We start from the raw sequence: 14,868 nt of genomic DNA, 5'->3' as shown, positions 1-14,868 counted from the left end.
CACTTCTTCTTTATCAAGGTGGTTGGAAAGGATGTCCTCTACACTTGGTACCATTGATATGATCACATCAACATTGTCTTGAAATGAGGAAGCCTCATCCATCACATACCAGTTGTTGGGCTCTGACATATCTTCTTCTTCCTCCTGTAGTTGTTCCTCCTCTTCCACAAACGTAACTCCTGCCTTCCGGAAACAGTTGGATATGGTTTCAGGAGTAACATGCAACCATGCTTTGGCCACATAATGCATGGCATCAAGGATTGATATCGTCATTTGTTTTGGGTCCATACCATTATCATGCATAAACACAGCTTTTTCAACAAGCGTTTTTCTATATTTCCATTTAAATGCATGGATGTTGTCCGGATCTAATGGCTGAAGCTCACTTGTAGAATTAGGGGGAAAGAACACTAATCTAATGTTTCTGAGCTGCAGATTTTCAGAGTGTGCAGGACAATTGTCTAGCAGTAGTAGTATTTTGCGGTGATTTGTCTATTTTAGCATCCAGAACACGCATGGTCGATGTGAAGATGCTGCTGGTCATCTATGCTGTGCTGTTGGCATCATACTTAGTAGGCAGATTTTTCACATTCTTAAAACACCTTGGCTTTTTAAATTTACCAATTACCAGTGGAGGTAATTTTTCTGATCCATCAGCATTGACCATGAGCAAAACCATTACCCTCTTGCTGAGTTTTCCACCGTGAAAATGTTTATTTTTTCACTACACGTTTTACTTGGCAGAATGTTATAAAAGAGCCCAGTTTCATCAACATAAAAAATATGTTTTGGTTCGTAATCCTGAATAATAGTCTTTAGTTCATGTTTTCACTGGTTTACAGTTTCCCCTGCAACAGATTGAAAGGATTTATTGGAAAAGTTATCCAGGCTTCTGCATACCGCAAATATGCAGGTCTTCTTCCATCCTGTTAGCGAGTAGCTGTGTTTATATGGAAAAACCTTTATTACAGTGATTATATTGGGTTCCTTCCTCTTGTGATCTTTCATATTTTGGGATGCTATTCAGTGGTATATGCTTAAAACAGTACCAAGATTGCATTAATCGCTCAGGAATAGTCTCCCATATTTATTCCTATAATCTGTCTCAGCTTTAAGGACCTACCTAAACCTCAGCATGGTTACATAAAACTGCCTGAAATTTGAGAAACATGTGAACAGATTCCTTCTTTTCCTTTGACCAAACATGTCAGTCACTATGTGCAATAGCTTTAATAGCTTTTGCAAACTTTTTTATGTAGGCATGGCATTATAAGTAACAAAAAAATTTTTGTTCCATTTACTATTTAGAAAATTTTCCATCAATACTTTAAGTAATGATGAATATTATAAGTGATCACTCCCATATTGCCTAAATATATTGTCTTATAATGAGTGGATAACACCAATACTTTTCACCCAGCAGACTTTGCTTCAAATTTCATTGTGTCATTGATATCTGTGGCTGTAGTAATTGACATTTTAACTAACACTTAACAAGTATGCCCATAAATGATCAGTATTCAAGGATAGATTCCTTCTCTCTTAATACCTGCTTATGCTTAGCATTAATTTGCTATAAGTTTTGAAACATCACGTGAGATTGATATAAAAACAATAATGGTAATTATATGATTCATTGTGTATGTTTCTTTCAACAGATTTCTAATGTTATTTATGCTGTTCTCTTCCATGACTTCATTTCTCTTTTACATTTGCTATATTACTGAAATATTTATACACTGAATGAAGTGCTGCTGGTACACCTTTACTTTCATATTAAACAAGTATTTGGTGCTCAACAGTGTTGAGAATTTCAGAGAAGTTTCCATTATTACAAATGGGGAAGTAACACTAACTGTGCACAATATCTTCTTTACTTTATTTATTTTAAAATTACAGTAAAACCTAGTTTTTAAGTTCCTGCAATTTACGTTTTCCTGCCATTTACGTCATTTTCCGTTGGTCCCGTCGTAAGGCATATTCTTACGATATATTGTTTTCCCGCCATTAACAACTTAATGTGGACGTTATTTCCCGTGATTTGCGTTTTTTTTTTTTTTCGGGTGGCAATACCGATTTTCGAATAGATTTCTGTGGAAATCTGTGCATTTCTGTTCTTAGGCGGTGTTGCTTTCAGCTATAGTTTTGTTTCCGCCATCACTGTGGCTTGCACGCTTGCAGTAGTGATGAGCGATACCGTGATTTTCAATCACAGTACGAATTGATATTGCAGAATTTCTGATAAGTAATTTAGCCTGTGATAGTTGCTTGCAAGTTGCGGTGGTGGATGATCCAAGTTAGTAACATGGAGAAAAAAGACAGAAAATGTATTTCGGTAGAAGAAAAGATGGCAATTCTGTGTGACATATACATTGGCATGCCGGAACACGTGTTCAATTAGCAAAAGATCTTGGTCTCTCCGTGTCCACTTTGAACACAATAGTAAAAAACAGGTCAAGCATTGAACTCAATGCAAAGCAATCTGGAGCTATGTCAAAAAAACGAAAATATATCCAGACATCAACATATGATGAATTGGATAAACTTGCGGTGGAGTGGTTTGTTTCTACGAGAGCGTCAGGTATTCCAGTCGATGGTACTATACTCCGAGCGACAGCCCTTGAATTTGCTGCGAGGCTGGGTTTTACTGCATCTGTACCTTATTCAGTGATACAATAAAACTACTTGCTTTTCTTACATCTGTAGTATAGTGGCTGTTGGGGAAGGCATGTTGTTTACTGTGGGGAGGGAGTTATCGCCCTGACGTGAACATGTTTAAATTTTTTTTGTGTGTAAGGTATATGTGAAACATTTTAATTTATTTTTTCATAAAGTAAAATCAGGGGTGCGAATTATATGTGAGCGCAAGTTATATGCGAGTAAATATGGTAATCAAAATTTATGCAGTAGTAGGCATCTTAGAGGTGGTCTCACACACCTCAATTCTGCAATAAAGAAAATATACTAGATCTTTTCCTAAAGAATTTTGAGCTCTTTCTTTTTTCTAATAGATGCTTTCACTGTAGGAGCGAATGAAAGTCATTTGCAGAAAAATATTTGGGTTCCTATTTTTCCAAGTTGTCACTGGATCTCAATATGCATCCTTTAGAAATTTTTAAGGTACTAATTGTGGCCATTTAATGAGTAACTGTGCTGCTAATTTTCAAACCACCATGAATTGTGCCAAACTTTTTTTTGTGTGTTTTTTTTTTCTTGTCAACCCCACATCTATCCTATCTTCAAAAGATGTCAGTTGGACTACAGGAGGAGGGCAGGGGAAAAAAACAAAGAAAGAAAAACCAAAGTCCTGCTCAGGATACTATACATAATCTTAAACATTTCAGAGTTCCAAAAAGTCTGAAGACCACAGCACACATCCCTACTGCTTTTTTTTAGGGGGGGGGGGGGAATATTCTTCCAAAAAAAAAAAAATATTCCTTTAGATGCTGAAATTTTAAAATATTATGACCAATTATTATTATTATTTTTTTAAATCACTGCCATCTATCATTTCAGTCAACTTGTTTTATTTACATTACTCTAATGAGAAAGCGTAGCATATCATAATGCTTTGCTTTCTATTAAAATACTTACATCTACAATATCATCATCAAAGACAAGCCATAGGCCATGACTTTTAACAATGGAAATATAATGTCCTCTATTTGGACCACTTCCACAGTGGACAACGACAGCAACTAAATCATATAACCGGTCAGGATTGTAGGCATCGTCAGACTATAAAAAATTTAAAAAATAAAATAAATTGCAGACACAGAAATTCAAAGCCCTCAAGACATTTTTTACCTAAATTATGGGGAAAACCCTATCACTACCATATAAAACCAATTAACTCATAGAAAATATTTGGATAAGGTCAGATAATTTTTTAATAATTTTAATTTTTTAATGGAACGGTATAATGTTATATCCCAAAATATCAAACTTCCATTTAAAAAAAAAAAACTAAATGTCTTTTCTAAAATATTTTCGAGTTCTCACTTCTCCTGTACCTTTTTTTAAAGTTTTTAATTTGTTAAATAATTTCACATTGGATTAAATTATATATTGCATGTTAACTAGAAATAACCACAGCTCAAAATAAGTCCCTTTAATCATTATAAAAATGATTTTATATTCAACAGTTTATATTAACTGTTGATGAAACATAATACTTTATCTATCAGACCAAGATATAAGTACATTCTCTTAAACATTGGTATCTAAAAATATTGGTATTTATTTATTTACTGGGTTAACTGGCCATAAAATTTATATTATGTCTATTAGTCTATTATATTATATCTTTACAGACTTTTACTGAAAAGTCTGTAAAGATTCTCTGCATTCTAAACAGAATTCAAATCCAGTTGTCATCCCAATGAAAATATCCACCAAGTTTATCTTCTGGCTGGACAGTTGGGTAATTCAGAATTAAAATCAGAGCAACTAAGTCCATGAAGAAATACATCTTTTCTCAGTGGAACAATCTGAGTTTCCCAAAGTAATAATCATAAATCATGTCACCTCTGTCTATAAGTGGACAAAACAAGTTCATAACATCAAATAATCAACTGCAACAGTGATTATAACTGGAAAATGAATACATTGCTCAGAGACCACATCACTTGTAACTCCTAAAAAAACATTAAAAAGACTTCTTAAAAATGTCATGTCTTCCTCCTCCCCAAGATATATGGCTTACCAAAAATTCATAAGCCCAATAGTAGATACTGCTTACTCTCCTCCTTTAAACAAGTTAAACAGTTAGCTAAATCTTTAACCCTTACTTACTGGCCATATTTTATCTTATATAAAAATTTCACAGACTTCAAATTTTCAATCCAAAATTTAGTTTTAAATCACGGTTAGCATCAATGTCACTTCTTTATTTACCAGTGTCCCTTTCTGACACTAACTTTACAGAAAAATGTCCCCCCACCCCATGATATCATTGATCTCTTTGCAATTTATACTTGGAAGGACACCGTGTATAAATAGATAGAGAATACAGCCATACACTCTTTACTCTCCTACTCTAGACAATTTCTATATAGAGCATTCTGAAAAAAACATGCTCTAAATATTGCCATTCTCAAACCTTCTATCTGGCTAAGATACATTGATGATTTCCATTTGGCTACATGGCTCAGACACATTACTCTTTCCTCTTCCACCTAAACAGCCAGCATCCCAGAATCAAATTCACTATAGGAAAAGAAAATAACAATAGCCTGCCTTTTCTAGACACTAATCATACTGCTTCATATGGATAGTAGATAGCGTTGGTGTAGATGGTGGTAGTTGCGGTTCGTTGTAGAGCAGGTGCCCTTCCGCGATGAGTCTTTGGACTCCCTGAAGGTGTCAAATAATAATAATTCCCAATGGCACTCTTTCATTCTCAGTTTACAGAGAAAGAAATTTGCATGAGTAGATACATACACAAATTTAACCATTATCCTCCCACTCCCAACAATATGGTATTATAAAAAACCTTGTCAAAAGCCTCCAATCTCTTTTCCAATCAAGCTTTCTTCACAGCTGAACTCTCCTTTATTTGTGATAACTTCCTGTCCAACAGGTCTACAATGCCAAAAAGATTAACAAAGTTGTTTCTCCAATCATTACTATTCCCTAGATATAGGGAATAGTAATTACTATTCCCTAGATATAGGGAACCTTAGAAGAAATAGCCAGAACTTTAACACTGAGTCCTATCGACGTAAATATACATCGATATGTATATATGTTTACAATAGGTCTAGGACTCAAAGTCTTAAAGAAATATATTCTCTGCACTGCTTCAAACCTCGTTTGATGATGCTTGCTATTATTCACTCTCCTAGAGGTCTATTCTTTCCATTCCTTATCTGCTCCAGGTGTTTTCAAGGTTCTTGTCTCTTGTCATATTATGGATAAACTAAGAGGTCCCAACATCTGTTTAGAGAACACTTGAAATGCAACTGCTGCGACGACTATGGTCAGTCAGGTCTAGCTGACCATGCCTTCAACATCTTCCAGAGAATCAAATGGAAAAACATACTACATATTATGCTTCACTGTAGCAAATACAAATTTGAAAGATTTTTTTTAGAGTTAGCAACAGATTTAAAAACTCAATCTAATCTACATAAATAAGGTTGTGTTAAACCTCCCAAGATTGCTAAACATTAATTTTTTACACTTCTCACCCAACAGCCAAGGCTAGTCAACAAAAGCCACAGAAGTTGTCCTTTATAAGATTTCAGGCAGAGTCTGAGTTTTTATATTAAATAAAAGATCAAAACTGTATTTAATTATTTCTCTGTGCTGTACTCATTCCATTAAGCCTAATTATGAGCTTAAACCACTTAGCACCTAAGACTTAATACCCAACATAATAATCAGACTCTTATTTAATGGGAAGGTGCTATGTGGTACAGTCCCTTGAGCACTCTCTGAAATAGAGTACTCAAAGTACTCGCATGACATTCCTATATATTTTCAACTGTTGTAAATTTTCAAATGGCTGTAAAAAATGGTTTTAAATTATTAGATATGTGAAGAGCCAAAGGCTTCAATTTTTTATCCCTTTAAAAAATTTACAACCATTAATATCTTGCAGCATACCTATAACCCATTTACAGCCTAATGGTGTAGACCTAACAAATACCAGATAAATATGGAAGTAAAATGTTGTTGATAGGAAGTTTTGTATTAAATATGGCTCCAAGATATGAAAGAGGCTGTAAACATTACTTCATCATCAAATTCCTGCCATGTTCCCTCAAGGGGTGTACAGGATATGATAGTATTACACGAAATATTTACAGCACTACTAACTTCCTATCTACAATTTTCCTCCAAATCAGTCTGTTACTTGTCAAGACTCCAACATTATCAGATCTTATATTTCTATCATCTAAGGCACATTGTACCATACCAATCCACCTATATCCTGGTCTTGATCTGGGTCGTTTTCCTGCAAACCTGGCAGAGAACACTTGTTTTGCTAATCTTTCCTCACCCATTCTGTTTAAGTGACCATACCATCTGAGATCAGCTTTGCTAACGCATTCCTGGATGCCGACAATGTCAAGTTCTTTCCTAATATCCTGGTTTTTAATATGATATTGCCATTGATGCCATCTGTTCACGCCTTTAATCTTTCTCAGAACTCTCATATCTGTGGTCAAGTGTTTTACTTCTGAGCCAGCTCTCAGATCCATAAGTTAAAACTGGTTTGAACAGTCTTGTATATAGCTAATTTAGCGTTCCGACTAATTTCTCTCTTATTCCATACGAATTTATTCAATTGACTTCCTACCATACCAGCTTTGTTGATTCTGTTGACTATTTCTATATTTAATTTACCATCTTCACTAAGAATCGTGCCTAAGTAGCTGAAATGTTTTACTTGTTCCACAGGTTCTCCATTCACAACACAGTTGACATTTTCAATGATTCTGCCTATTTTCATTGTCTTTGTCTTTTTATTGCTGACCTTCATATCATATCTATTACCACAGTTAATAAATTTAGTCAGTGAATCTTGCAGACTTGTAGCGTATTTATTTAGAAGTATAACATCATCCGCATAAAGCAAAGAACTGACATTAACATCTCCATTTTTCATATCATGTTTAATACCACTTTCCTTCATAATGTAATCCATATAGATAATGAATAACAGAGGGGGATAATGTACATCATTGTCTCACACCAGATTTAACATTAAACCATCTTCCTGTACTTCCATCAATTCTAACTGCTGACTTACAACTCAAATAAAGACTAAGTATTGTTTGATATAATGTCCCATTGACACCATATAACTGTAGCGTATTGAATAGCTTCTCTCTCTTGGCACCTTGTCATATGCCTTTTCCAAATTGACAAAACTTAAATACAGATCTTTGTAATATTCCCATGATTTCTCCACTATTTGTCGTAAAGTGAAGATCTGATCCTGACAGCCTCTATTTGACATACATCCAGCTTGTTCTTCACCAAGCTTTTCTTCCCCAATTCTTCTCAAATGTTTCTCAAGTATACTTGCATATATCTTACCAGAAACACTCAGTAGAGAAATACCTCTGTAATTCTCACATTCAGTTTTATTTCCCTTTTTATATATGGGTACTATGAGAGCTCTACTCCAATCATCAGGAATTCGTCCCTCTGTCCAGGCATTCTGAATTATGTAGTGCAGCCACTGTAAGACTTTTATACCACCATACTTCAGCATTTCTGGTCGAATATCATCTACTCCTGCTACCTTTCCACATTTCAAGCCTTTGATGGCTTTTTCCACTTCAAGTATGGATACGTATTCCTGACTGCATGCCTGGTCAGTGTTTTTTTACCACTGTGCTGTCATCACTGCTTGTTTCATTTAGCAGTTTTTCAAAGTAATTACTCCATACTTCAAGGATATCTTTTTCTCCCGTTTTCATGTCACCTTTATCATCTCTTACCCCTTTTGCAGCACTCTTTCCTCCATTTCTAAGCTTCTTCAACACCCTCCAGAATATTTTGCCACCTTCTTGATATTTATTTTCTATGTTCTTGCCAAAGTCCTCCAATGACTTTTGTTTAGCTAGTTTTACACAGTGTTTCGCTTTCTTGCATTTGTCTCTGTATTCTCTAAGAGCACAAGCTGACTTATTTGCCAGGAACTTCTGATATGCTTTCTTCTTTTCCTTCACTGCCTCTTCCTGTGGTGGACACTTCCTGTGTCCACCATGGTGTTCTAATTTTTCTATCCTTGCAGACAACTTCACCAAATGCCTCTCTAGCTGAATCAATCAGGGTTTTCTTCAAGGCTTGCCACTGAATCTCCAAAGTTTAGTACCTGTTCTCAAACTCTCATTTTTTCTTCAATAATCTTTGTGTATTTTAGTCTACAGTTCACATCTGAGAGCTGCTCCACTTTTATTTGCTTTACATGTTATTCTTTTCAATATGAAATTCAATTTTATCCTGCTCAAGACTAAATAGTAATCACTTCCAATTTCAAATCCTCTGTACACTCTGGTGTCCTGCACCAGGGAGAAAACATCACTATCAACAATAACATAGTCAATGAGACTTTTCTTATCCCTTGACTCTTCTCTTCATGTGAATTTGTGCACATTTTTATGTTGTAACATGGTGTTAATAATAACCAGTCCATGTCCTGAGCAGAAATCCAACAGATATTATCCATTATTATTAGCTTTGCTCTTTTCTCCAAATTTTCCCAAAACATTTTTGTATGTCTGACAATCACTTCCAACTCTGCTATTTAGATCCCCAACAAGGACCAACTTTTCCTTTTTCATTGTCAGTAGATTTCTCTAGAGATTTCTCAAAAAATTCTTCCACTTCTACTTTAGTAGAACTAAGTAGAACATTACTTTTAAAATATTATTTTTTTAAATATTTTTGATTTATTTTTACATAATCCAAAATCCTGGTTGGGAGGTCAAAAAAGTAGAACTTTTTCAAGTCACTTCAGGCCTCCAGTAAGTGGAATAGTGGTCTCACACCAGCCAATGAAATTCATCTCTCACCCAAAGACAATCACAAACATCCATTGCCACACTAGGATTTGTACCCATAATCTGCTGGTTGGAGAGGCACATGAACTAAGTGCTGGGCCGACCCTGGTCGGCAGGTTATAAATTATTATAAATAATAATAATAATTATTATTATTATTAAGAGTCAGGGACTCATAAAGGGGGGCAACATATTACACACACCAGCTATCATACTTATTCTTGAATTCATTCACACCGATTGCACATACCACATCCAATGGCAATCCAATCACACACCACCCTATGAGAAAAAAATCTAGTCCACATCCCTTTTAGCAGAATTCATTCTCGTCTTCCAAGGATGCCGTCTCATCCTTTACCCACCCTCCATAAAATTAAAAATTCCATTAACTGAAATCTTGTATGACCGCTTTCAAAAGTTTGTATGTCTCAATCACATCACCTCTTTTTTTTCTTTTCTCCTGTTTGCTAGTGTCTGCAGTCTACAAATTCTCATCTGTTTTCATAATCAGCATTCCACAATCCTGATATTATTTTTTAACATTCTCCTTTGCACTCTCTCCACTGTATCAGAATCACAATGGAGACCAGGAGATCAGACTTGCATACAATAGTTCAAGTGAGGTCTTATCAAAGTCATGTAAAGAAGAAAACAACATTCTTATCTTTACATGTTAAATTTCGTGTTAGCATTGCAATTATCTTTTGAGTTGTATCTACAGTCTTTGCTTTATGGCCTGAACTTCAACTTGCTATCTGCTAACATTCCAAGATCCCTAGCCTGATCAGTTTCTTCTAGCATAATCCTACCAATATAATACGACATTAGATATGTAATCATGCCAAAGTGCATGACTTGACATTTATTGACACTGGACTATCAGTTTTTCCATGCCCACATTCCAGCCTATTCAAATCATTTTGCAAGTAATGCATATCAGCAGCATTCCTGATTATCCTATCTACAAGGGTGGTCTGAAAAGTTCTCATCCTCGACCATAGATGGCAACACTATCGGTAAAACTTTTTTTCTAAGTTGGTACATCTGTCATAAGCATCCACGTGAAATTGCAAGTCATTCTATCAAGTAGTTTGTTTTATACAGCTGTCTGAAGCAAAAGGGATGCACCCTTGAAATGGATAAAATTGAGTATCGTGCAGTTGTGAAATTCTTTGTAAAATAAGATTTAATGCCAAAAGAAATACATTTGAAGTTCATAAAAGTTTATGGCACTCTTCTCTTACGTTTTCGACAATTAAGAAATGGGCTGCCAAGTTTAAACATGGCCATACCCGCCTTGAAGATGATCCACATGAAGCACATACAAAAAGTGTAACAACACCAGAAATCATTGAACAAGTGCACAATATAGTATTGGAGATGACCAACGAGTTAAAGTGAGTGAAATTGCTGAGATTACAGGCATTTCAAAAAAACGTGTAGGATATATTTTGCATGAAGAATTGCAAATGAAAAAGCTTTGTGCAAGATGGGTGCCATGCTGATCAAAAATGCACTCCCATGAAAATCTCTGAACAGTGTTTGGAGCATTTTAACAAGAATAAAACTGATTTTGTGCATAGATTTATTACTATGGATGAGACTTGGATTCACCATTACATGCCAGAATCAAAACAACAGTCAAAACAGTGGACAGAAGCCAGTTGTTCAGCATCAAAGAAGACAAAGTCAGTTCCATCAGCAGGAAAGGTCATGGTCGGTGTTTTGGGATGCTAAAGGCATTTTGTTTATTAATTATCTTGAAAAGGGTAAAACAATAACTGGGGAATATTATTCTGATCTTTTAACCAGACTAGATGAAAAAATTTGTGAGAAAAGACCCAGTTTGCAGAAGAAAAAAAATCATCTTTCATTAGAACAATGTGACTGCCTACAAAAGTATTTTGGCAATGGGAAAATTGCACTATGAATTGTAGGAACATCCACCCTATTCCCCAGATTTGGCTCCTTCTGACTTCAGTCTCTTCCCAAAACTAAAACCCTTCCTCGCTGGTCAGTGTTTTTCTTTGTATCAAGAGGTGATTGCAATTGAAAAAGCATTCGATAAAGTCAGACACACCAACTTAAAAGAAATCCTTCAAAAAATAAGGCTAGACGAACAAGACATAAGACTAATAACAAATCTGTATTGGAATCAGTCAGCTACCGTTCAATTAGACAACATTACCACCAGTGATATTAACATCAAAAGAGGAGTGAGACAAGGATGCGTGCTCTCACCACGCCTGTTCAACATATATGCAGAGGTAATCTTTAAAAAAGCATTGGAAGAATGTCCAGAGGGAATCACAATAAATTGAAAGATTGCTAACAACCTACGATATGCAGATGACACCGTGCTAATTGCAGATAACATTATGGATCTCCAAAAACTCGTTGACAGAGTATACATAGAAAGCCAAAGAATGGGAATAAATATAAACATCAACAAGACAAAATACATGATCATCAGCAAACATCCAGCCTCATCAATGAAACTGACACTCAATGGGAAAAATATTGATCAAGTGTCAAGATATAAATATCTTGGTTGCTGGCTTAATGAACGGTGGGATCCAGAAATAGATACAAAGACAAGGATTGAAGTTGCACGGCAGTCCTTCATGAAAATGAGAACACTATTCTGCAATAAAGACCTAAACATGGAAGTCAGATGCCGAATGCTGAAATGTTACGTGTGGTCTATTCTGCTCTATGGAGTTGAAACATGGACATTGAAGGCGACAACCATCAAGAAAATCGAAGCCTTTGAGATGTGGCTATACAGAAGAATGCTAAAGATATCATGGACAGAAAAAATTACCAATGAAGATGTCTTAAAATCCATTGGCAAAGCTAAACATCTTGTACAAATAATCAAGAAACAAAAAACATCATCTCTTGGCCACCACATCATGAGAAACAGCAAATACCAACTTCTACAAACTATTTTGGTAGGAAGAATTGATGGCAAAGGAACTAGAGGAAGAAAAAGAATATCATGGTTTGACAACATCAAGACGTGAACAGGAAAGAGCAGTGCACAACTGCTCAGATTAGCACAAGACCGCAGTTTGTTCGCCAAGACGGTCGCTGGCCTTCGATAGAAGATAGCACAATAAGAAGAAGAAGATTGCAATTGTAGAGGGATATTTTGCAGATCTCACTGAGATCCACTACAGGGACGGGATAATGGTGCAGGAGCATCGCTGGAATAAACATTTTAGTCTTAAGGGAGATTATGTTGAAAAATAAAAATAATTTTGAAATTATAAATTCGTTTTTTCATCATTGTTAGGCCAAAAACTTTACAGACCAACCTTATCTTTGCATTGTCAGCAAACAGTTGTATATTACCTAACAGTGGACCAAGGACTGACCTTTCTGGTATGCCACTACTTACCTTAAATTGTGCAGACTCACATCCCCCATATAACACTTTTTGATATCTGTCAGTCATTCATCCTCTTATCCACATTAATATTTTATAATCTAAACCCATTTTCTCCAATTTATTCAACAGTCTTCCATGCTATATTCTGTCAATAGCCTTAGCAAAATCCAAAAGTATCATGGTATATCCATTCCCCTTGTCTAGTTGAATGGTAACATTATTATAGAATGTGAGCAAGTTGCTAAATCATGACCTTCCCTTAGTACTCATGGTGTTCGTTGTAAAGTAAAGATTCACTATCAACCCATTTCTGAATGTGAGCCCTAACCAACCTTTCCAAAATCTTCTCCACTGCTCTTGAGATACTAATTGGTTGATCAGTATCTCATGCAAAGACTGATATATCAGTCTTTACACCACCCTTCTTCAATGGGATTACTATACATTCTTTCAACTCCTGCAGAGTCTTTCCTCTTCTGAGACTCTAATTTTATAGTCTGGTCAAAGGAATGGCAGTTCAGTTGAACGCTCTTTGAGAACCTGTGCTGATATCCCATCAGTTCCTATTGCTGAATTCTTATTCAGCTTGTGCAACAGTTCTAGTATTCTAGTACCTCCTCTTCGTACACCTGTGTTTCTTCAGAAGAGATACCAGTGAGCTCAATGTTGCATACACCAGGTTGATAGCTTTTAGCAAAATGGGCACTCATTAGTTGAGCAACCTCTTCTGCATCTGTCAGCCTCACAGCATCTGTATTCAGAAGAGTTATTCTTTCATATTCATTCTTTCTTTTACTTGCAGCATATCGAGAGAATTCTCTTGGGTTATCTTTAACTTGCAGAGCCAGTTTCTTTTCATACTTAGACTTAGCTTTCCGTGCAACAGTTGTGACTCTTCTAGCCTGGTGCTTATAATTTTCATAACAGACATCATCCATTTCTTACAAATCTCTTGCTTAATAAGATTAAACATCCATTTGACTCCTATCCTATTTATTCTTCGAATTCTCAGGACACATTCTGATATTACATCATTTAAGTATTTTTTAAATGCTTCCCATATCTCCCCATCCAGCAACTGATACCATTCCACTGAACTCAGTATACACCTCAGTTGGTAATAATTTCCTGCTTTGTAGTTTAGCATGTAATCTTTTCTGAATGGAACATTCATAAATTTAGTCACTTCCCACTGTCACGAACTGGAGGCAGAATAGTTGTCTTTAACTGAAATACCCTTTGACATTATAATCAAATCTAACACTCTTTGACCTCGAGTTCCTTCTGTCACATGCTGCTTGAGGATATCTTCCTCAAATAAATTCAGTTTCATTCTTCTCATGAGACTTTACTGCTACCCAATCAATATTTGGATAATAAAAGTCTCCCATTATGATTACTCTTTTCACACCCATCCTCTCTATTTGGTGGTGCATTTCTTCATCACTAGCAACTTCTATCAGGTCTCTAACAGAACCCCACTATGTAATTGATTTTGTTAGATTCCACCTCACACCAGATGGCATCAAATTCACTACCACATGAAATACTGTTACTAGCACTACAATCATAGTTCTCAACACTAACTGAATTCAAATCATCCGATATCATTAGCAGCATGCCCCGTCTACTATCCTTCCTAAAAATACTTTACCCTTTACACCCAATATCAGTTAGTATGCATGATTCTGATAGTTGAACCAGGTCTCACAAATGCCTACAATCTGAGGTCCCAACATATTGACCAAGGCAACAAACTACTCCTTTGTTTCTGATACTCCTAGCATTCGTATATAGACAGTAGAGTATACAAATAACTGAATGTTATTTGTATACTCTTGCCTGCAGTCTGCATGAAACAGTTTGACAACTTCCAGATCTCTATTCTTCTCTTCTTCTCTCTTCCATCATCTATGTGGATGATGATGAGGCCGAATGAACTCTTTCCAC

The 14,868-nt window shown here is 35.7% G+C and overlaps 1 protein-coding gene across 1 annotated transcript in view; it reads right to left on the bottom strand.

The window, feature by feature from the left end:
* Positions 1-14,868, bottom strand: part of Usp12-46 (Ubiquitin-specific protease 12/46) — a 179,285-nt gene that overhangs the window by 6,189 nt on the left and 158,228 nt on the right. The window contains exon 8 of the mRNA XM_090396425.1: positions 3,595-3,738. Within this exon, the coding sequence (XP_090252551.1) occupies positions 3,595-3,738 (144 nt within the window). The remainder of the gene's footprint in view (positions 1-3,594; positions 3,739-14,868) is intronic.

Source organism: Typopeltis vanoorti, chromosome 8 (genome assembly GCF_054136105.1).
Source record: "Typopeltis vanoorti isolate ZY-2024b chromosome 8, IOZ_Tvanoo_1.0, whole genome shotgun sequence".
Taxonomy (NCBI): Eukaryota; Metazoa; Arthropoda; class Arachnida; order Uropygi; family Thelyphonidae; genus Typopeltis; species Typopeltis vanoorti.
Note: the sequence above shows the minus strand (reverse complement) of the source record. Positions and strands in the feature narration are given on the sequence as shown.